The sequence below is a fragment of the Phascolarctos cinereus genome, unplaced genomic scaffold, assembly GCF_003287225.1.
Source record: "Phascolarctos cinereus isolate Bilbo 61053 unplaced genomic scaffold, phaCin_HiC Scaffold_2;HRSCAF=192, whole genome shotgun sequence".
NCBI lineage: Eukaryota > Metazoa > Chordata > Mammalia > Diprotodontia > Phascolarctidae > Phascolarctos > Phascolarctos cinereus.
The window spans coordinates 3,243,677-3,267,660 of record NW_027555625.1 but is presented as its reverse complement, the minus strand read 5'-3'; the positions used below and the strand labels follow the sequence as shown (position 1 = coordinate 3,267,660).

At 47.7% G+C, this 23,984-nt stretch overlaps 1 protein-coding gene across 10 annotated transcripts in view; it reads right to left on the bottom strand.

Annotated features, from left to right (window-relative positions):
• Positions 1-23,984, bottom strand: part of PUM2 (pumilio RNA binding family member 2) — an 88,521-nt gene that overhangs the window by 4,424 nt on the left and 60,113 nt on the right. For 6 of the 10 annotated variants that reach the window (XM_078149217.1, XM_020967408.2, XM_020967412.2 and 3 more), the window contains 6 exons: positions 9,210-9,477; positions 6,069-6,198; positions 2,372-2,506; positions 1,664-1,801; positions 1,074-1,199; positions 311-432 (listed from right to left, as the gene is read on the bottom strand). In XM_078149217.1, the coding sequence (XP_078005343.1) occupies positions 311-432; positions 1,074-1,199; positions 1,664-1,801; positions 2,372-2,506; positions 6,069-6,198; positions 9,210-9,477 (919 nt within the window). The remainder of the gene's footprint in view (positions 1-310; positions 433-1,073; positions 1,200-1,663; positions 1,802-2,371; positions 2,507-6,068; positions 6,199-9,209; positions 9,478-23,984) is intronic. The other 4 variants (XM_078149218.1, XM_078149219.1, XM_020967410.2 and 1 more) reach the window with 2 other exon arrangements.

The following is a 23,984-nucleotide window of genomic DNA, read 5'->3' as shown; positions in this document are numbered from 1 at the left end:
ACAAGAGCTTCTGTCTATGTGGCTTACAGCTGTAACATTTTGCCATAGTAGAAATTAAAATGTCTTAAAAATAGTTTTGACCTCATAGACTGCACTTCGAAAATGGGTTTTAGTGAATTACAGGAAAGCTGTCAATCTCCACATACGAGAGAGATTCCACACCAGGAGCTCCCTGCATCAATGAAATTAAAAGTCCCCAGCCCACAGCAACAAACTGACCACTCAGGGGACACCCCCCATGAACCCGAACCCTCAGCACATACCAAACACACCGATGTGACAGAGGCATTTGGGTATCTGGGAATGATACCTGGCAAATTTGTGTTGGCTGAGGGTTAGGACCTTGCCTCGGATTTCGGAAACAATCTTGCTTTTGTCATCAGGGCGGCCATGTTCCAGAACATGCTGAATAACGTAGTTTCCATACTGATCCTAGAAAGAGACGGAGTCACCGACGACACGGAGTTAGGCGTTAGTGCCTGAGACCTAAGTCGAAGGCTGGCCCTGGGCAGGAGCCCTGGCCGAGCTTGCTGGGCCCTCCCCATCTCAGCCTCCACGCTGCTGTCTGTCACCCGCCTGTGAAACTCTTGGAAGAAAGGGGCATATGTGGGCTGGACGCCCGATGGCCTCCACCCCATCTCCTTGGTGACCCCCCTCCCTCCGTCTTCTCTGTGCTTCCCTGAGCCTTGGCAAGGGCTTGTCTCCCACAAGATTCAAAAACCCGACACTTATTCACTGCCTTCTGTGTGCCCGGACCCAAAGCACAACACAGCACGCCCTGCCCGCGTGCGCACACACAGAAACCGAGTCCTTTTAGGGGAGGCAGGCATGGGTCAAGGAAGCCTTCTAGCAGGGGGCGACCTCTGAACCGAGCCCAGAGAAAGACAAGGGATCCAAGGAAGAGGGTTACAAACAAGGGCCTCAAAGACTCCGGCAGCAAAGCCCTGGAGGGAGAAGCAGCAGGGAGCGTGCTCCCTCCTCCCCGTGGCCCCAGGCACGCGGCCCCCGGCACGCAGCGCCCCCCCCCTCCCCCCCGTGTCCCTCCTGGCCGGCGCCTCCGGCCTCGGCCCCACCTGGACCAGCTGCTCCGTGTGCTGGTGCAGCTCTTCCAAGATGGGCAGGGTCTGCTCAGCTGTGCAGTGCTCCAGGATGCGCTGGATGACGCGACAGCCGTACGGGTGGGTGGAGAGCACAAACACCTGGACACACAGAGGAACAGAACCAAGTTCTGTCAGGGCAGATGGGCGCGGGCTAGGGCGCCGTGAAGAGCGGCACCACCCGCAGCCCGTAAGATGGCCAAATGCTTCATAAGGGGGATCTTCACAAGCATCTGGGGAGGGAGGGACTGTTATGATCCTCATTTTACAGATGTGGAAACTGAGGCAGGCAGAGAAAAGAGACTGTAGCCCAGGGTCCCACAGTTAAGAAGTGTCTAAGGCTGGATTAGAACTCAGGTCTCCCTGACTCCAGGCCCAGTGCTCTGGTGCCCATTAACGGGGGCAGAGCTGAACAATTAAACCTGAGTACCACCACACTGTAACAAAAGATAAAGGGGATGTCTGAGGAAACCAGGGATGGGCCATGGGAGACTCCCTACCTAAACAGTTTGGTCCCCTCCCCCCATGCATCGGCACAAGCGGGGGGCCCAGGCCACGGGTGTTACCTGGCCTTTAAAAGCATCAATGATGAACTGCAGCGCCTGAGGCTGCACGCACTCGATGCACTTCTGGACCACGTGGTTCCCATTCTGATCTTTCACGCATTTGAGGACGTGCCCATCTAGCTCCTTGACCATCTCGTTCTGTAAAAGTCACCACATCACGCCCACCTAGTGAAAGGGTCTGAGGGGGGGCCCTGGCACTCTGTCTGCTCCCACCACACTCCAGAGGCAGCCCCAACCAGGTGACAGTGGAACTGGTAGGACCAAATGAAGATGCATGGAAACACAGATCACAGTGCATGTGGAAGCTAAGTCGGTCTGCAGCCCGCAGGGATCCTCATGGACACTCTAGCGGTGCCTGTCTGGCAGTGAGGCAGTTCTGAATGATGATGGCATGGAACCAGAGCCAGTGAGGCTGGCACCTTGACTAAATAAATCATTACTGACTGACTGGAAAAAAACCCAAGGGGAACAGACTGACCCCACTTCGAGAACTGTAATCCACAACAAATGACTGTCTCACGGCACCTGAAACCGACGGCTATGCTGGCACTGGAGACAGTTTGCAAAAATCACCTTATATTAACCTACTTGGGAAAAAATGATTTTGTTTTTTAAGGTTACCCAAAGATAATGAAAATGGGCAGAAAAGATAAGCTTGCAACAATTCTCTAGGAAAATAGAATTTTAAAAGACGTGGTCATAACTTACAATTACCTGCTGGTCAGGGGAAATCGATTCTAATGCTTTCTGAATGACCCGGCAGCCGTACATCTGTAAGGCCAACGGCAGAACGTGGCCTCGTATTCGGGTAGCGAGGGCAAGTTTCTGATCTAGGTTCCCGAACTGTAAGAAAACAAGAGCTCTGTGGTAGTGAAATAGAAACTGGCAGCTTTCCCCAAGCATTTCATCTCCGTGGCCCAATGAAGGAGCAGAGAGGGCAACATTACTCCAATTTTAAAACTGAGGAGACTGAGGGGGCCTCTGAGTTGTTAAGGGCAGAGGGAAGATACCCACCCGTGTCTCCAGACCACAAGCAGCTGACCATCTATGGGGAGGGGGCCTATGAGCCAGCAGACTGGAGGGCTCACTGTGCACATCAACAGCTGATAAGAACTTCATCTCAACTGGTGATCATTTCAAGCATCAAAGGGTAGAACAGTCAAGAGGGGAAATCTGTCATGGGCCTGATTCTCGACTCTAACAAGGAGGAATCAAGAGTCTGCGGGGAGAAGCGAACCTTCCTGCACAGAGTTGGTGAAGAGGACAAGAAAGCTGGCAGAGTCAGACACACCTCCCTTTCCCAAACCCTCCCCATATTCAGAGGAAGGACAGGCAGGACCACAGAGTTAAATGTCTACCAGCAAAGTTACCTTGGGAAGGATGGGGCTGATGGGGCTGTACAGGAATGCAGTGGCCAAGATTTTAAAAAAGAAACGTCCAGAAAATGGAATAAAGGTCAGGGAACTAAGGGTGAAAATAAAGCATGGCTCAGTCTTGTGAAAAGTGTCCACAACAGGGACGTTTATTTTAAAGGCATACTTGGGAGAAAAAGGAGTCTCATAAGCAGGGGTCAGACCTTTGCCTGAGGAAGGGGGTGGTGGAACAAGAAGCAAGAGAGGGAACACAGAGATGTTTAATTCACATTTGTTCTGGCACAGAAGAATAACCACTTTTTCAGCAGCAGAGCACAAGTGGCCAGTAGGGAGTTCATGCCAAAGGTAAGTAAGGAGGCCTCGGCTTTGTGGGTGTGTCACTCCCATCATGCCTCCTGGTGGAGGGGGCTCCCCAAGATCCGGCCCTGGGGGCCCTCTTCTCTCTGCCTCAGTCGCCTCATTTGCATGTTTGGGCGTTTAATAGTCATCTTAGTGCAGCTGACTCACAGATCAGCTTCAGTTCCCTAAATGCCCATGGGATCCCTCACCCCGAGGCGCTGGAGACATCTCAAAGCCAACATCGTTAGTTATCATCCATCCTTCTACACCCTCTCCTCTCACAGACAATGGTCCTGGGTTGCCCCCTCCATCAAGCTCACCTCTGACCCCCGCCCTCCACTCCCAAAGCCACAATCTTAGTCAGGGCCCTCATCACTGTTCTCCCTGCCCTTCCACACGCTGCTGACAAAGACCGAGCCGACCACGTCACTCCCCACTGCGACCAGTTCCACTTGCTTCCAACCCCCCTGCCCCTGGCCCATAAGGGGCACTCCATTCTCTGTGTCCCCAGTGCCTTGCATAGGCTATTTCCCTGAGCCTGGGGTGCCAGAAGATTTTAACTTTGAAGTGTAGTGAACAGATGGGCAACACGGTCCAACCTATGTTTTGGGAAAACCACTCCGAGAGCAAAGCGAAAGATGGACTGCAGTAAGGAGGGACTTGAGGCAGCCAGATGCCCTAGCAGGTCGACCGGTCCAGGCTTGAGGTCATGAGGGGCTTGTACCAGGGCCAGCAATGTCAGAGGAGAGGAGGGGGAGAATAGGAGACATAGAAGGCAGACAAAAAGAGAAGGACTTGACCACTGGCTGGATACGGAGGGGAGGGGGGAGAGGAGAATGAGAAGCTGAGGGTAACATCTAGGCTGAGAGCATGGGTGACTGGAAGGCTGTGGGAAAACAAGAATGAGTTCAATTGTAGGAATGCTGTTTAAATTGTCTACAGCTAGTTTGAGATGTCCAATGATTAAGGCTGAAGGTTGAGAAAGAAGTTGAGGCTGGACAAGCAGAAGCCCCTGGATCTGATAAGATAACCAAGTGAAAAAGTACAGAGGGAGGAGAGGGCCAGGACAGACCGCTGAGGATCATAAGGCTGAGGAAAGGCCACGAGAGCTCTCCTGCAGGGACGGCACCTGCTAGGGCAGGCCCAGCCTACTGCTGTCACGGCTGAAGAGCCCAGGCCTGGCTGGGGCTTAGAGGCCTTGCTTCAAAAGCATGTATTTGAGGGCAGCTAAGTGGCATGTGAAGAGAGCACCGGCCCTGGAGTCAGGAGGACCTGAGTTCAAGTCCGACCTCAGATAAAGAACATTCACTAGCTGCGTGACTTTGGGCAAGTCACTTAAGCCACAATTGTGTCATATGCAAAAAAAAAAAAGAAAAGAAAAAGAAAAAAGCATCTATTTCTTGGGACACCAAAACTCACAAACATCTTTGACAAAGGTGTAGAAAGGTTTTGATTTGTATCCATGGATGAAATCATAGACCTTGGAAGTAAGTATTTTCATTACTGACAGGCAAGCTTGACATGAATTTCTTCATAAGCTGAAATGGCTTTCATGGTTTTGGCCTTAATGTGGAAGATTAAGTAGGAAGCGAGTCATCTTTCTATAGTCCCTCTTTCCAAGATCCTCAGGAATGAAGGCCCATCTGGGATTGTTCCTGGGCCTCAGTCCTGCCAGACTCCATCACTGAAACTGCAACAGAGGAGAGACTTTGCCTCTGTCCTCCATCCCCTGGCCCCACCACTTTAACCATTTAACCTCTGCTTCACACACAGTCAAAACCATGGACTTAAAAGGTCTGCTCCCAATCCCACCAGCAATTGTCAAAATGTCATCACTAAGACAAAAGTGAGTAAAAAAGTCAGGAAATTACTTACTGATCAAACTAAGCCCATACAAACTTGTGAGCAGGATCACACTGTGTCTGGCATTTCTTTTTGTGAAACCAGATGCCCAATCTACTTTATTGGGGAATATCAAATGCTTTCACAATCTAATAATCAGCCGGTTTATTTCTTCTGTTGTCCCCATTTTAAAGCATCCTTCGACAGCAATGGCAGACTGACTCTAACGGCTCAATGGGGTGAGTCAAGCTGTGGGTTTGCAACCTGTGATGCTGACCACCAACATGGTGTGGTGAGTCCAACACCCAGATGGGACCAGCAGAGACCTTCCACCCAGCCCTCTGTTCCTGGCTGCTTGGGCAGGGTCAGTCCAGCCCAAGAAACTCCTGAGCTGAGTGACCAGTACTGTCCAAAGTGGGTAAGGAACAAGGCTGGAAAAGGCCAAGAGCTCAGGCCCACAAAAATAAGGGGGAGGGATGAGGACGACCCTGGTTAGTCAAAACTCACAAACTCTTGTTATGCCTAGACCTGAGCCTAACCAATCCATAGTCAAGTAAGTCTCTGTATACAGGCAAAATGTCGTCTGGAACGGCTACATAAAAATTCTTAGACAAACACCATCAGAGATAAAGAGGAGACAGAGACAGAGAGACAGCAAGAGGGGTGGGGTGGGAAAAAGACAAAATGAGAAAGAAAATATACAAGATACGTGCTTTTGAATGCCAAGGTGAGTCCATCAGAAACCAAGTGATCCCCTAAGGACTTGGAATCCTTGGATGTTAAGATACAAAGTAAGAGCACCCAGAACCGCTGGATGGCATCACCACTGCTACACCTGGGCAGGCGCTTACCTCAAAAAACTTCTGAATCACGTAGTTGCCAAAAACATCGGTCATCAGCTGATAGGCTGCTTGCAGAATCTCGGTAAACACCATCTGGCGCTCAGGGGGTGTAGCTCGCTCCAGCTTCTGCTGTATGAATCTACACGGAACAGAAATGCAAAGGCCAAACGTAACCAATGCCAGGGTACCCTCTGCTCACTCTGCAGGGGGGAAAAGGAAAGAAGAGCATGTGCGCCTGTGGCCACCCGGCTGACTAAGAAGCTGAGCTTGGCTTCCAACCAGCTCCTCTGGTTTTCCCATTACTCCACATATTCAAAGACACCCAGAACTTCACAGCCAAAGAGAAATCTGTGAACACGAATTCTCTCTGAAAACTCTCTGACTGGAAACCTCCAGCGAGGTTAAACCCAGCACCTCCCTCCTTCCCTCGAGCCGGCCCTAACTGGCGGGCCCTGCAGGACAAGGCAGGGGTTCTCTCTCCTTGGGCTACACTTTGCCCAGTTTCTTCAACCAGTTTTCAAGTGGGACAAGCCAAAGGCCCTTCCCCACCTGGCTCTCCTCTTATCGATTCATCTAATCTAATACAGATGAGGAAACTGAGGCCTTTTACCCAACTCCAGCCCCATCTCCACTGCACCTTAGCCGTATCCCCTATTCTATAAACTACATCCCTTATGATGTAGCCAGAGATGGCAACAGATTCATCACAAACACTCTGAGGTTATCAATCCTTAAAACCCTCAGGTCTCATTCAAAGCACTACCTAATCCTAACTGCTTTCCCTTTGGATTTCCGACATCAAGTTCTCTGAAATGAATAACACGAGGCTCATCACTCTGGGTTTCTTCCTTTCTTTCTTTTTTGGCTAAAATCTCGATGAACTGTATCTATGACATTTCCCTGAGCCACCATTTTAATCAATACCATCAGCCCAGCCTGGGCTGGTCCTCCACGATCACTGATTCCTTTCCTCGACATCCAAGAATTCTAATAGGAATCAAATTCAAATGAGTTCCTCCTCCATTCTTTTCCCTCCGGGGGTAAACTGCACAAGAGTTGTCTTTCTCTGCTTCTGTGGCAATCCTCTTCTCCTCCCACTCCTTTTGCTTTGGGGGGCTGAGGCCTGGGATCTCCTGGGCATAGACTATGCCATCTGAGAGCCTGCTAGCCTCTCCAGTGTTGCCTTCCTCAGGGTCACTTTCCAGGTAAGAACCTGGGCTACATCCTCTTGACTCTCCTTTCCGCTAGACCTCCCTCTGCCTCAGAAGAGATTTTTTTTATCATTATTTTACTCACTGATTTTATCTGTACATGGATTTTTTTTTAATCTGGCATACACAGAGCTTTATAGTTTATTGACTGATGAAATACTAAGAAATAAAGGTAAATATAGTCCTGCTTTCGAGGAGCTCACATTCTAATGAGGGCGACAAGACACAAAGCCCCTCTACAAACAAAGTATAAACAGTGTAAATGGAAGAACATCTCAGGGGGGTCAGGTGAGGATGAGACAGAGCGCTGGCAAAGGCCTCCTGCAGAACAAGGGGAGAACAGAAGCCAGAAAGCCTGAGAAGGGGACAATTTCCAACTAGTGGGAAGGTACAGACAGAGACTGGAGATGGCTTATTTGGAGGGGAGTCAAGTATAAAAAAGACTAGAAAACTAGGAAGGGGCCCCTAGTCAAGTTATGGTTTGCCCAATGCTACAGAGGAAGGAAAGTGTATGACTAGAACACAGTTCTTTCTACCTGAAATCCAGCCCTTTATCACTGTACCATCTAGGCTGTAAATTCACGAAGATCAGAAGAGAGAAGGGTGCAATGGAAACAGAATTCAGACTTTCTTCAGTTCTTTTCTGGCCCAGGTGACTTCTTGGGTTTTGGTGTGTATTTTTTTTTTTAGGGGGGGCCGGTGTGTCATGTGGGCCTGATTCCATCAGTGTAGGAAAGCCCAGGTATGTGACTAACCCTTAAGCATCGGTTCAGGGGTGTCTGGGAGACGCAGAGGCTGCGTGAGGGGCCTGTCCAGGGTCACGGGGGATGTGCCAACAGCACGGTCTGTGTCCACCCTGTGCTAGAGCCTTCCCATCAGTCACAGTCAGATACAGTGAAGTGGTCTGGGTCCTCACTGAGAATGCAGGTCACCCCCCCACCCCACCCCACCCCCACCGGCAGGACTTGAAGCCAGGCCTACCCAACTCCAAGGTCAGTCCTTAGCCTCTGCATCACCATAAAAATGCTTCTTAAATACAATGCACAATCTGGGCAGTAACATGGATTGATATGTAGAAATGACACCGTGCTTGATTCATGTGTATCAACTGAAATGTCATCTTAATTCATCTTTTGGGAAGAAAATCGCAGACGAGTCACTCTGACGTATAATGGCTACATGACCTCTCCGTGTTCTGAGACAACTCTCCCATGGTAATGTATAGAACATGTCCTGTTGGTCTGCACTGGTAGAGGGCATTTCTTCCTCCCCCTCCCCCCCTTGTGGAAATTGCTAATTTTACACCACCCCACTCCCTCCAAAAAAAACCAAACCAAACCAAAACACCACAACTCTGGGACCTGGCCCCACAGCCTAAATTTTTAAAAGCCCTGCTTTAATTATTGAGAACATTTTAAATGTCACCCCAACCTCTCAATGCAAGCAGGCCACCCAATTAACACTTTCCAGGGCTGTTCAGTTACAGTCTGGAGTGATCTTAATCAAGAATGGGAAAACATTAATGCCATGGATAGCATTGAGCAAACAAAAGCCACTTCGGCTCTGGAACACAATAATCACCATTTGCTCTGCATTTTACCTTCAACTTTAGGGTAAATCCTGATCTCCCAAAAACAAGTAAGCCCAAGGTAAACGCCAACGAGGTCGTCGAGCTACCAAGAGCAAGTATAAGGAGACAATATTTCAGAGAAGCTTTGGGCCTGGGCTTCTTCCCAAAATTTTACACGCAGGCCCATCAATCGTGTCGCCAGCTAGCTTCTCCCGTTCTCAGAGAATGCAGCAAAAGGGGCAATTTTGGAACCTTCCAAGTCACATCTCCCCAGGGAGCACCCTCTGGGACTGACCACCCACCAGCTGCTGTGGAACCTCTAAACAAACAAACAAATACGCACAAGGGAGGATTAGCTGAGACACTCACCTGGAGCCATGCTGGTCTTGGGAAAACTCTACTATGTGCCCCATGAGGTCTCTGAGCTGAAGGTTCGGGAAACGGTTGTTCCGGAAATCTTCTAATAAGCGACTGCGGCCAGAGGGCATGATGTCGGCCCGGCTGTACCGCAGCCTGGAGGGAGGGAACAGCTGGCTGCTGGAGCTGAAGAGGCTGCACGTGCTGGACGCGCTGCGGTGCTTGGCTTCTGCTCCAGGAGCTGCCGAGATATAACGCCCACTGCCATTGGCCAGGCCTCCTACGGCAAAGGGGCTCTTGTCAACTGGGGGTTTCAAAGCATTTCTCAAATACAACTTTACTGAGAGCACAGATGCCATGAGCAAACAAGTATATTCCCCTTTAGAATTGAGATTTATTACAAATTCCCCAAACTCCTTAACATGTATAGGTGCAACTGTCAAACTGGAATACAAAAAGCAAGAGGGAAATTAACTTACAGAAAATATGCAGAGACTCTCATTCTAATGAAAGCCCAGCAACTAAGTTAAAAGTGTGCCTAGGAAAATTTCAGGGGAAGGGAAGGCGGCAAGTATTTACTTAGCACCTGCTTGGTGCAGGGCCCTCTAGTGGCCTTAAGAGCAGCTCAGGCTCACAAGAGCCCCCCCAGTCTAAATGTCCCAGACCTCTGGCACAAAGCCAACAAAGGGCCCTGAGATCACTCAGGTGTGGATCAGGCTTCCTGGAGGGATTCAGCCAGAATCAGGTCCCAGGGGACACTAGTCACTCAGAAAAGAACCTTTCGGGGAAGGACACATTAAATGTTATGGGTTAGCTGTGATAATGAGTCTCTAAGCTTTATTTTGAAAAATATGCTTCTTTCGCAACCTTCAGACTACTCTATGGACATCATACAGACATTATGGTCAACATCAAAAATTCCTAGGGGTTTCTCTGTGCAAAGGAATGAACAAAGAACTGCTAATTTCAGGTCCATTCAGAACAACAAAGTCAAATGGCAGCCAGCACTAAGACAAAAGAAGAAAACAAGAACATCAAAGGGGGAAAAAAGCCCTTGACAGTGTCCTTTTAAATAAATAAACCTTACAGAAAGTGGAAAAATAGGGATTTAGGAGCAAGGTCTATTTTTTAAGGCCAAATTATGAAAAGTCTGCAGTGAATCTTTCCATCCCCTGGGTACAGGGTAGTTCCAGTTCAATCAGGCCTATGTGTTCATGTTACCGTAGCAAAAACCAGTCCCTTGCTACCCAGAATCACATAAAGAAGGATAGGATGTCAGAAGCTGCAGGACAGACACCACCAGGTGGCCCAGGTTATGATGCTATCATAACCATAGCATCTCCAAGTCCCCATTTTAAGGCCTGTAGAAAGACTCCCAGGTTGGCTGGTTCCTTATGAATCAGCTTGAGGGTCTCAGCAATGGCCTCCGCTGGCTCTGCATAATTTCCTTCCTTTTCCTTCACCCCTGAGAAAGAACCTGCACACACCCCATGGCCTTCATACCACTTGAGTCAATTCTCCCCATAGCTGCTTCAGCTCTGTCTTTGACACAGCTGGCATCCTGTATCCTTCATCCTTCCTTCCAGCAGTGGGCCCTAGGTATTCCCTAAGCCATCCCAAAGTATTAGAATTCTCCCCAACAAAGACCATTTTGAAGAAGATCCTCTGTTGCAGCAAACCCTGCTCACTATCTCCAATCTGAGCCATTCAACACAGTATAAGAATACCACTCCCTTAACTTCCAAGATGAATTCATGCCTCATCACACCCCTCTGATGATGATTCTCAGCCAAGCCTCCTTCTCTAAGCAGAATCCCCTCCACTGCCTTACTGAAGGGAATTCCAGTGACTCCTTTCCCTCAATCCACAGCTTTTCCCACTCAAATCCATTACTTCCTCTAGAAAGGCAACTGTGGCGGAGTTATTTGACTTGGATTTATACAAGGGCCACCAGCAATATTTTCAGAGCTGCAAGTAATCTTGGTGGTTAAACACGAAGGGAAAAAAGTTGGTGTCTGCGTTTGATTCAATACGTTCACTTCTGACTTGAATAAACCAAGGCCAAAAAATAGCTGAAGTGACTTGCTCAAGGCTACCCAAGTAGTAAGTGGCTGTTCTAAGAGGTGTGTGTATATATGTGTGTGTGTGTGTGTGTGTGTGTGTGTGTGTGTGTGTGTGTGTGTGTGTGTGTGTGTGTGTGTGTGTGCGCGCTACCTCCTCAATTAAGGCTACACGTTTCTGGAAGATAGAAGGAGGTGTTTCTAATTCCTCATTTACATTTTAGGAACCTGTTCATTTTACAACTTCATTAGAAAGACAGTGCAATCACAACCATCTGAAGAGGCTCCGCTTCTTGCCCCCAATGACTCTCAGGGATGCCTAAGAGGACTCTGCATAGCCTAAGCTCCTACTTTCACTGCCCCTAGATGAACACCTCAAACATAGCCTAAGGCAAGTATTTCAAAAAGACTCTGTGTCCCCACTCTTTTCATGAAGTAGAGGAGTTTGGGCAAAATTGGCTGTCAAGAACAAATCACATTTTCTCCATGGCTGTTATAAATAAGAGATATGCTTCTATATTTAAAAAAATTCATTCAAAGTTCCCAGAAAGCTACCTGTTAAGGAGATGCTCAAGCAGGGAAAGGCCTGGCCTTCTACAATCTCTTCAGGCACACGAAAGGATTCTGAGTTGGGAGAGCCATGGAGGGATCCTCAACTCTAACTTCATCATTTAACAGACAAAGAAACTGAGGTCCAGAAAGAGAAAGGCTGGGGTCTTGGACAGAAAAGGGCGACAACTCAGAGGCCATGAAAACAAGCTGTACGGGACTGAGTGGACTTTAGGACCCCCAGAGGACCAGACTTGGGAAAGCGAGAAGGACTGCTTACATTCTGGAGTCCGTCTGAGTCTACAACCAAACTAGAGAATTCAGGAGGGGCGGGGACTGAGGATTCGGGGTACAGCCTATGACCAATAGAAGATGAGGCAAGGCATGCCAACCTGACAACAGCTCATTTCAGGATTCTAGCCACTCAATTGCTCCTCCAATACTGCCCATTTACCTGCTCCTCTCTATGGAGGGAAGGGAGGAGAAGGAAGCACAAGTGACTGCCACATGGTTGCTGCTTTTAGGAAGCTTACCTTCCTAGTTAGGGAAGAGGACGTGTCTACAAATAGCTGTGAGCAGATCTTTAACTAAGAGCCCGCCACAGGTAAGGTCCACAGCCCCTGGTCTTGCAGAGATGAGATGTGTAGAGGGAGGCTCACCTCAAAGAAGTTATGCTCTAACAGGGGCCCAGCAAGTACAGTCATGGGAGTGCCAAAAGAAATCCCAGGATAAGGACAGGCCCCATCTCTGAGGCGGTGCTGACGCCAACCCATCTACTCCTGGATGAGAAGGGCTATGCAACTCACTCGCAGGTGGGCCCGAGAGGCCGGGAAGGGGGTCTCTCTCCAACCATCTCAGCACCTAGGGCCTCTTTTCCCCCCCGCTGACCGCCCCCAGGCCGCCGATAACCTCACCAGGTCACCGTTGCCTCTCCTGGACACTCTCCATTTCGGCCCCCTTAGTCAGCAAGCACAGATTAATTTGCCACTGTGCTTGGTCCTGGGGATTCCAAAGAGTCGAACAATGGGGAAGACAGAAGCAGCATAAATATAACTATAGAAAAGGTGTGGGCGGAAGGGCACTAGGCTTGAGCAGGGGGTTCTGCTGACCCAGGCACAGAGCCCAGAGATGGAGGGTCACAGAGGAGGAGCGCAGAATGTAGGAAAAGGGGAGGAGTGGGTTTGTGCAGGGAGCTGCCATTTTAGCCCACAGGCAGATGGGAGGAGAGTGGCCTGGTCAAATCAGAGCTTAAGAAATCACTTTGGCATCACCATAGAGGATGGACTGGGAGGGAGTCATGGTGCGAGAGCAATAATACTGGAGGAAGGAACGGAGAGCCCAAACCAGGGTGGTGGGCTTCATGAAGGAAGAGACTGGATGAGATGTAAGCGACACCACAGAGACAGAAATGGCACAACCGGTCAAGGGCTGGCGGTGTGGAGAGCAGGAGAGCAGGAAATCCAGGGTGATGGCCAAGGCCACAAACCTGGCTACACTGGTGCTGCAAAGACTGGAGCTGGGACGAGATCAGCAGATCAGGCCACATACAAATGAGCAGAAAAGACTTCCAAGAGAAAGACGACAGAGAGGGAGGAGCAAAGGGGGCCTGTGGGAGAGTCCTGGGGAACATCTACGGTCAGGGGTCATGATACGGAGACTTAGAAGGGACAGGGAGACAAGGAGGAGGAGGAGACCAGCAGTGTCAAGTGCAGCAAATGGTCAAGACGGATAAGGATTTTTTTAAAAGACCGTCAGATTTAATAATACTAATGAATGGCATTATTTATATAGCAGTTACTATGTGATAAATGCTTTACAAACATTATCTTGTTCGATCCTCACAAAAACCATGAGAAGCAGGGGATGTTCTTATCCTCAATTTACAGATGAGGAAACTGAGGCAGATAAAAGGGTCATATAGCTATAGTAAGTGTCTGAGGCTGGATGTGAACTCTTGACTCCAGCTAACTCTGAAGGGGAGAGAAAACAACGTCAATAGAGTGATACGGCCGGATGCCAGAACCAGCATGGTAAGGTTTAGGAGAGAGACAAGAGGGAGGAGAAACAGCTCTTTTCTAGATTAGCTGAGGAAAAGGATGAGAGCTATAGGACAACAGCTTGAGGGAATAGAAGGGCCCAAGGAAGGCTTTATTTGAAGGAGGGGAGAGATTAAGGTGTGTATGAAGGTAGGAAGACTAGATCAGGAGAGGTAGAAGACTCCATGAGCCCCAGGGGAAGTACCCATTGTGCTCAGGAAGATGAGGAGTGGGGAGGGCTTAGATCGTCTCACTGTCAGAGACTGAAGAAAAGCCCAGGAGCAGGAGGGAGCCCCTCTCTAAGTCTGAATGGCTAAAAAACCAGCTGCCTTAAAAAGAACAACAACAAAAAAAAACCTGCACCCTTGGAAAAAAAACGTCATTTGGCTCAAGAAGCTAATTTGTCACAAACGTGTGGGAGGGGCTCAGCAGGGCTCTTCCTCCTGGGACCCTACTTTCAGCGTTGGCTGGTTTACGGATGGGGGCAGAGATTTCTGGCTGATAGGAAGCCCCACTCTTGTACTCCAATTCCTCAAAGAGACAGCCACATCCTCTCAAGGATGCCAGCTTAGATATCATCCTGGTCCAGTTTCCAACATTTCCAGATAAGTTTAGTCAAGAGAGGGCAAATCAGTCAGGTCAGGGAGCTGCTGCGCTGTGCCACTGCGTGGCTGGCAATACAGAAGAAAGGATCAGCTTGGTAAAGAGCATCTTTGGAAGAAATCTGTAGAAATCCTGCAGAGTTCTTATGAAATAAGCTAATGGATAATGGGGGGGAGTCCTCATTTAAGAACTGTATTTTTTCACTACAGTCCTCACAGTTCAGAGGCCTGAACCCCCTCTAAATGAGTTCCTATTGACAAAGGGCTAATCTTGGAAACAAGACTAGCACTGATGGAGGATGCCTCCTAAAGAATAGAAATCAGCAATGTGGAGGCCCTTAGCCTCCTCTGCGGCATGGGCCCGTGGGCAGCAAGGCTCCTGAGGCCTACGGAGCTCTCCTGAGAATCAGGTTTTTGAATGCCTGAAAGAAAATACAGAGGATTACAAAGGGGAAAAAAAGGCTTAAAAAGCCTGGCTCTCATCTGACTTTGAAGCTCAAAGAGGGAATGACTGAATGGATGGGATTGAATGGGAAAACTGATGACCTGAACCCTACCCCTAGCCCCAAATGGCAGGAATGAGGAAAAGCAGAAGAATCCAACCCTGAAATGTCATGGGTACCTTAAACTGAGGCTTCATGGAGATCCTGGGTCAGAAATCATACTTTTGGTAGCAAGTCTTGATACTGGCCCCATCCCAAACAGATGCACTTAGAGTGTCTCCCACCTTCCAGAAATGTTTGCTGGGGGTGGGGTTGGGGTGCTCGGGGTTCAGTATGGCTTTCTTAAGCTACAGAAAGAAACAGTAACAAAGGCCAGAGGGATTCTAGGTCAAAATCATTTTTGCTACCTCAGTTATCTGAAGCACTGGTATTAGCAAAAACCTGCGGTTCCACTAGATGGGGCCATTGTTCCACGAAGACCCCAGTGAATAAAAGACTCTGCCATTGTCCATGCTGGGTTAAGAGGAATTTGTCTCTTTTAAAGTAAGGTACAAGAACACCCTGACAATGGTTGTCCTCTCCAGCTTTATGTAAGTAAGAACTACAACAAACCCTCCGTTCTCCCTTTCCACCCACCCTCACCCCTCCATCTTTTCAGCAATGATTACTGATCTTTCCAATCAAACAGAGCAGCCTGCATCAGCCCTCAAAGGAAAAATGGATGCTTCTGGCACCCACAGTCAATCCAAGAACTTCTTCCAGTGGCTGCCAGGCTTCTTTCTATGGCTCATTCTTGGAGGCCCTGCTTTGGGCTGGAGGTTTCTGCTTGCTTCAGAACCCTTAGGAGGTGGGACTCCCCAGGGCTGGCCAAGCCTCCAATGCCGCCAGTTCAGGAAGCTTGTACCCATTCCGAGACCTCCCCTGACTTTCTCAGAATCTCAGAATCCCTGAGAATCTCAGAATCAGAATTGCAGAATCTCACAGATTCCATACCACACTGCTCAGGAAACCTCAGTGCACCTACTGTGTCAAGCACTCCACTGGGGACACAAATAGACAGCTCAATCAGCCAACTTACAAGGGCCTCCTATGTGCCAAGCACTGTGCTGAGTGACAATCACTACACTTGGGAAGGCCAGGCCATGCCCATGGGGTGAGCCAGCCTGCAACGACTATGGGGAGGACCTGCCCTTTTATCCTAGAGGCAATGAGAAAGCCCTGGGAGCTAATGAGGGGCAAACTTCCCCTCCAACTCTGGTTGTATAGAACCCAAGTGAGGAGTATACAAAGGTTATTTTCCTACCGTGCACACGATATATTTTTTTCCTTCTTGAAAAGACCTCACTCTGGTCATGATCTGTATTTGGACCTCTCCAGCAAACCTCATCTAAGCGACCCAATCACGCCCCAGTTTGAGCCCACATTCGCCAATGACTATTCTCTCCCCTGCCACCTATGCGAAGCCTTTTCTGGATCGCTTCGGTGGCTACAGTTTCCCTCCCACCAAATCTGACGTTGATTTTGTACCTACTCAGATGGATGTGTTAGTTTATTAAGGACAATTTCTTTTCATGACCTTGCATCCCCGGTGCCTGCCATAGGGCGGCATCACAGATACCTCGTTCTCTCTCCTTCAGCACCCCAGCAGTCACGGTTGCTACAGCTGGTTCATCTGATGGTCCATGGTAGCTATATTCATCATAGTTCTCTGCCCAAGTTCAGATCCTTATGGCCTCACATGAGGACTACTAGACTGCCTTCTTCTAACTGATATCCAATCTAGCAGCTCCATGGCGCAGCAGATAAAGCACTGAGCCTAGTGTCAGGAAGGCCTAAATTCAAATCCAGCCTCAGATGTGTACTAGTTGTGTGACTCTGGGCAAGTCACTTACCCTCTGTCTATCTCAGTTTACTCATCTGTAAAAAAAAAAAATAGTAACAGCACCTACCTTCCCAGATTGCTATCAGAATCAAATGAGACTATATTTGTGAAGTGCTTAGCACAGTACCTGGCACATAGGAGGCGCTACAGAAATGCTAACTATTAGGGCAGCTAGGTGGCGCAGTGGATAAAGCACGGGTCCTGACGTCAGGAGGACCCGAGTTCAAATGTGACCCCAGACCAAACACTTGACACTTACTAGCTGCGTGACCCAGGGCAAGTCACTTAACCCCAATTGCCTTAAAAAAAGCTGTTATTATTATATTATTATTATTATTATTTATCATTAGGATAAAATAAAAGATCCTTAGCTGTGCACATGATTGGTACGTCATAAACATTTCTTGAACTGAAATGAATTCTTTATCTCTCTATCTCTGAGTCCTTAGGCATTCTATAAAGGTTTCATGAGTGAAATTTAAATTTCTGGCTTTCCCTGGACTAGAAATCTCATTAAATACCTCCTCATTCACTCCTCCCATTCTACTGAATGGCTTAGTGGAGGGGGCAGTCTTGGAGACAGGAAAGGCCAAAGTGGACATGCACAGTAGCTCTGTGGTCCACTCCATGCTTCCATGCTCCCCAACTCTCAAAGATTACAGATATGTGTATGCTCAGGGGTGTGGGGGGAAGCACCGGGCCTGCTCATCTGCACTGGTGGAAGCTTCCCCACTGACCCAGCCTCACTACGTTAATACTTCACACTTTGTTTTTATGATCAAGTCACTATTTCAACTGACTACCAACCACCACCACACACCTTAACATTCACAAAGAAATTCCAGATTTAAAGCCAGAACAAGGCAGTCTTCGATTTTACTAAAATTAGGTACAAAAAACGAATTAGAAAACCTCATGCATGTGGGTCAATACCATCTAAAAGTTCAGGCTCCCAAGTCTTTGGAAGTCTCCAAGAAAGATTTTCAATCAGGAGAAGCCTTTCAAGAAAAGGTGTCACTGTCCCACTACCCCAAAAGCTCTCCTTTTCTATTATCCAATTAATGCTGGAGTTTAACACAAGACTACTGGGATAACAAAGGTTCGCTTGCTCCATGGGTTCTGCCCCACAGAAAGCTGTCTGTCCTATATCAGAACCCACATCCCAGGTTAGTTATGAGGAGCCAAGTGCTTAGCACAGTACCTGGCACAGAGGAGATGCTACAGAAATGCTATTTTTAAAAAAAAATGCTATTATTAATATTGTTACAGAAGTAGGCTTGATCTTGGGACTTAGAATAACGAAGGATATGAACATGTAGGAAACTGTTTGGAAAAGGAATAATGAAAGACTGCCTCCAGCAATGAATGATGAGATTCAGGAAACTGAATGATGATACCTGAACGTCTAAAGAGCTCTAATAAGGGGCAATGTGGATTTCCACTGAGGCTGAAACAAGAAAGCTTGAATGTTCAGTGTCAAGGGCAAAACAGATCTCTCCACCAAAAAAAGAGAAGACAATCCCAGTCAAAAGAAGCCAGCCATTAAATGTGACACCGTTTAGATCCCATTTGTTCCCCAAAGAAGAATCAGGGTGGGAGGTGGAAAGAGCTCTGGATTTGGAGTTAGAAGGCCTGGGTTCAAATACTGCTGCCCACAATCCAGACAGTGGAGGTAAACCATTCACCTATATTCTGCCTCAGTTTACCTATAAAAGGAGGGGTTTGCAAGAGATGACTTATTGAAGATTCCAAATTCATAAATGTGTGTTGTCTGCTATCAAGAGAAAACTCCTCACCAATTTGGTTCTTTCACAATGGAATATGTTATCAAAGGAAGTTATAGAAACATCTCATGTTTTCTGAAAATTACAGATCATTCATACTAAGATTAAAATATCCTACATGTAAGCCAGAATGAATTCTTGTTTTCCAATCTAATAGCTAATAAAGCCAGGTAAGCCACAATCAGCATTTCACTCTTAGGAAGCTGAAAAGGGTACAGCCCTATAGCTGGAGGGAGCTGATGCTCTGTATTTTATAGGCTTTAAGATGTTACAACCTTTGATTTTAAAAAATGTTGCCAGTCAGTAAAAATGTGTGGCCTGATGGAAAGCACCAGGAATGCAAGGTTCCTGTTAAGAGTTTGTGAACATAACTAAATAAATATAACTGACACGAAAACACTTTCCAAAAGCTTTGTAGGAAGCTTAAAATACAAAAATGACTCATATTTTTAACCACAGCAAGTAAGCGATATAAAAAAGAGCACATTTCTCCGTAAGTAACAAGACAACTAACACATCTTAACAGAAAACAGGAATTCAGGGGAGAATGAAAGGATCTCAAAGATAGAGAAGTTAAACAATCAAAGATATAAACATCACTGCCACTCCCCAAGGCTTACTTGACTGAAACCAATTAAGTAATTTCTTTCCATTATCAATCACACTACAAACTGGCCAAGAAGCTAAACCAAAGGTCATCTTCACATTTTTAATGGTTCATCTAGACCCTCTTCTTTATATCAGTCATCTTGATACATTTGCTCTTGTGACCAAAAAACTATCCAACAGAGACAGCAGCTGCCAAGCTGCCTGCCAGGAGGCATGCGTCACCTGCCTCTCCGTCACTGTACGTGACCCTTCCCATGGCACAATGAGATTGCATGACTTTCTAAGTGATGGCGCCCACAAAGCTCCCAGCTCCCTCCAACCTCAGCGGTACAGCCTGAGCCTCTGATCTGTTACTGACACCTTTACCCCAGTGGAGGCCAAATGTCTGTTCACTGGTTCACAAGGTGTGGGAAGGAGCTAATAACTTCACTGCATAATTACAAACTGAAATCCAAAACAGCCCCAACAATGCATCATCAGGGGATGGTCTTTACACAATATGGACCGATTTCTAAGTGGGAACTGAAAACTCAGTACTGTTTTCATCGGCGTGATGTGGGGCACATTTTCATGAAACTGTTGAGAGTTACCAATTCTCGTTTGTAAAATTTCATGTCATTTTGGCCTGTTATGTGGCACTTGGTGCTGAAGATCAGAGTATCACTTTGATGCAAAGGTTTCTTTCTCTGCTGCTGATTTTGGTTACGCCAAACATAGAAACTCTGACACGCGGGGTAGCCAAAATTACCTCTAACGAGCCACTCTAGGGCTTTTGGGTCGTAACAGATGGCCAGTCCAGTTCTCTTCCTTTTTTTTTTTTTTTACAAGTGATACAGCCTTTCCAATTCAGGACATGCATCCGTTTTGAACTGAGAGTAGTTATAACGTCCTAAACTGATTTCTACCAAGATACTTTCCCATCAATTTCCAGTTTCCCCATCAAAAATTCTTGCCAAAAAAAAAGGATTATTCATTTGCAGATGGCCCCTGCCCTTTGACTGTATATCACGTCATACCTACCCACTGGAGAATGGTTCTTGTTCTAAGCTGTCTAGATATAGTGGAGAACAGATTCTTGGCAGAGATAGGTGACGCCAAGATTCGCCCTCCCCCCCTCAATGAACGTCAGGCATTTGTGTGTGACCAAAAGTAATGCAACGAGAATAAGGAAACCTGTCCACTTGGGAGGGGCAAAAAATCTCTGCATCAAATCTCTGATAAACAAGAGTAAGAATCATTCTACACGGATGAACACATGGTTTCCAAAAGAACTACGAACTACTAACAACCATGTAAAAGAAAACACCTAACCACTACAAAGAAGGAAGCTGCAGAGTCAAAAATCCTGAGATCTCCCTGCACATCCAGCAAACTGGCAAAGAGGACCCAAAAAATGAGAAAACCATGCTGAATGATGGTGGGAAGACGACAACACGAAGACAGCTCAGTCTGTACGAGGTGAAGACAGCGTGAACATGAAGTGGGGGATGACACAGCACACACGGAAGGAGACAGAGAAATCCAGGCCAGGCTGACAGCCAGGGAGAGAGAAGACAGGCGCATCAGCTGTTCAAGGACAGCTAAGAGGCAAGAGGGAGGAAGGGCTTAAGGAAAGAGGGAGCCCCTAGCGCTTCACAGAAAGCAGAGATGGGTGCGTGTGGGCTGGCTCCCATAGCCTCTGCTGGATAGCCTGCCTGCCACTCAGAGCTTCCCATGCGGCCTGTGCCCCTCTTCCATTCAGACCCATGATACTGGACCCAGCCAAGCCTCCCCAAGCTGAGCCTCCTCTGGCCCCACCCCTGCAGCCCTCCCAGCTCATCAACACCATTGTGAAAGTGCAGGTTGCTACTGCTGTCCTCTGTTCTCAAAGAAGACCATGCCATCAGGAAGAGGATGCCATGACTGGCAGGTGAATTGGATTTAAATGGAGGATGGCTATGCCAAGTCACCAGTCTCACTTTCTCTGGGCCCCGTAGCAAGGAATGGATCAGGACAACTGGAGACAGCCTTGGGTGCAGTGGGAGGCCTTGGCTTTTTTACAGTAAGGTCTTTCCCAGGTCTCCATTTGGCTGAGGCAATACACATTCAAGGATTAAGGCTAGGTAAGAAATGAAGCAAAAAATGGCCTCCTTCAAGTACAGACATACATAGTGAATGAACAAAAATGCACACAAAGTAATCTGGAAGGGAGGGCAACAGAGCAATTTCGTGGTGGGGAAGGGGGTGGGTATGAAAAAGTTTCCTGCCAAAGATGCTGCTTAGGCCCTATGTTAAAGGAAAAGAAGGATTCACTGACCCAAAGTTACGGAGGGAGCTCATGGCCAAGGGGAAAAGAAAAGAAAGCACCCCAGCTGGAGTGCTGGGTGGAGGAGGTGTGTTAATGTCCAACGAGGCAGGAAATAAAGGTTGGCCCTACGCTGACTAAGAAGAACTTATATTTGACTCTGGAGGTAACGAGCTCACCACGAAGGGGGGGGCCACATTGTCAGATCTTGCAGCACTGTGGGGGAAAGACCGGGGGAAGGAGGAGATAGGTAGGCCTGACCAAAATCGGTGCCTATCAGGTCAAACAAGGAGGATGTTTGGGAGCTAGAGAGGGTAACTGATTGGGTTTGTGCAGGAGAAAAAGTGAGGAATCCAGGGCGATGGAGAGGCTTTGAGCTTGTCACAATGGGAAGAAGGCGGAGGAAAGCCTGTGAGGGAGAGAGGACAAGTAGAGGCTGAGCTGTGGTCCATGGGAAGAGCCTAAGGTCAGTGGTGTTTAGCTCCACTAATTCCCACCATCTTCTCTCTTTCCTCTGGAATCGGTAACCAATCCGTGACCCATAAAACACTGGCCTGGTTGCTCTTGAGCGTTTTCATCTGTGACAGCCCTGGTAAGTTCTTGCACCTCTTGGACACAGGCTCCAAGTTATTTCCCTGGCCTAGGCAAGGTGGTGGAGGTAATGAGTTCTGGCTAAGGCCCTTCACACTCCTTAAAATGGGGCCTGGCTAGAATTTTACTGGGGTGAAAGTAGATGGAACCCAGCATACGTGGTCAGTAGGAAACCCTTAATACAGCCCTCTGTTTTTAATAGCCCTGATGGGCTTTAAAGATTTTGCTTGTGTTCAATAAATTTTGTTGGCAATGAGGGGGGGGTGGGGATATTCCTTTTGTACTATTATCCAAACAAAGTTTTTGACTGTACTAAGTCACTTTTTGAGAAGGAGAAACAGATTTTTATAAACTGTATGGTGCTGAAATATCACGATTAAAATTGGAAATACCTGTCTAGTGGGTGAGTGAGACAGACAAAGAGAGATAATCAGTATCTTTGGAGAAAGCATTTTCAATTAAGTGATGAAGTCAGAAGCCTGATTACCAAGGGCTCAAGAGTAAGTGAGGGGAGAGGAATGAAGCAGAATGTGTGAACAGCCTAGGAGTCTGGCTGGGAAAGGAACAAGAGATACAACTTGAGAGCTTGAGAAGACAGTAGGCCCCGAAGGAGGCTTGCCTTTTTTCTTCAAAGGATATGGGAGATTCAGGCCTGTGTTAAGGCAGGAGCACTAAGAGGTCAGGAGAGGATGAAGACTCATGAAACGGAGAGGGGATGCTTGAGCGCGCTTTGTGCCAAGAAAGAAGGGAGTGGACAAGCAGGCACATGGAGGGATGAGGGCCACCTCACTGTTAGAGCCAAAGAGGGAAAGGATGAGGGATGGGGTTCTTACAGGAAAAGAATGGGAGACAAGGGAGCACACACCAAATGACAGATGTTCAGTTGAGAGAGAAGAGGGCAGAAAAGGTGTGAGGAGAAGGGTTCTAGGAGCTCCTTTGGAGAGTGATGGACAGAATGAATTCTGGAGAAGTGAAAGGATTCCTTTGTCACAGTGAAAACCCAGTGCGCCTAGACAATCCAACTTTACAATGCACACAGTCAGCACAGCTGTGAGACTTTTCCTACTGCACCCTCAGCTTGGGAGGAGGAGCAAAGAGAGAAGGGAACAGGAGGGGGTTGGAGTACGACAGTCAGAGTCAGGGACATTGGATGATGAGAGGACATGTGTATGTGTATACATACAGGGTGAAAGGGCACTGAGTGAAAGAGGTAAAGGAAGTCTAGAAGGGACAGTGCAGAGAAATGAGTGTCCTGACTCTTCCTTCCCAACCAAGGTGCAAAGCAGCCGTAGCATGGGGATGGGGGGAGAATCAGCTGTGCTGAACAGGACCAAAGGGAGTCACTTCCATCAGTGAGAAAGCAGGTGCCAGGGAGCGTTAAGAAATGGAAGAAAGTAAGAGGAAGAAGTCGGGGGGGGGGAGGAGAAAGGAGCGAGGAGCGGGAGTGGTGGTAAGAGACAGGAGTGTGAAAGGCAAACCCAAGTGTGAGGCTTTTCCACAGCAATTCTGTCTGTCCCAATTTCCACCTGGAAATCTTTTTAGATCTCAAGTGAAATCCATCACATGAGGCACAACCAGAAAATGTGATAAACAGACCCCTGACGTTGTTAATCCAAGCTTCTGATACAAACAGACCTGCCAACCTTTCACCATATGGACAAATCTGTTTCAGAAAAATTATCTGTAAAGCAAAAATGTCTATATTGAGCACAAACCTGCCAGAGCAGAGAGTGCCCTTCATGAGTCTCTCAGCTCACGCTCCAAACGGGCACTGCTCGGGCCTGGAAAGATGGCAGATGACAGGAAAGTTCTGCCAAAAATACTCTCTGGAATTGGGTTAAGAAGTGAACCATAAAATGAACAATAGCATAAATCCTAACTGCCCTTTAAAGTCAAGAAAATCCATGAGTCAACTGTGTAAGGATCAAGCAAGAGTATGTTTTCAAA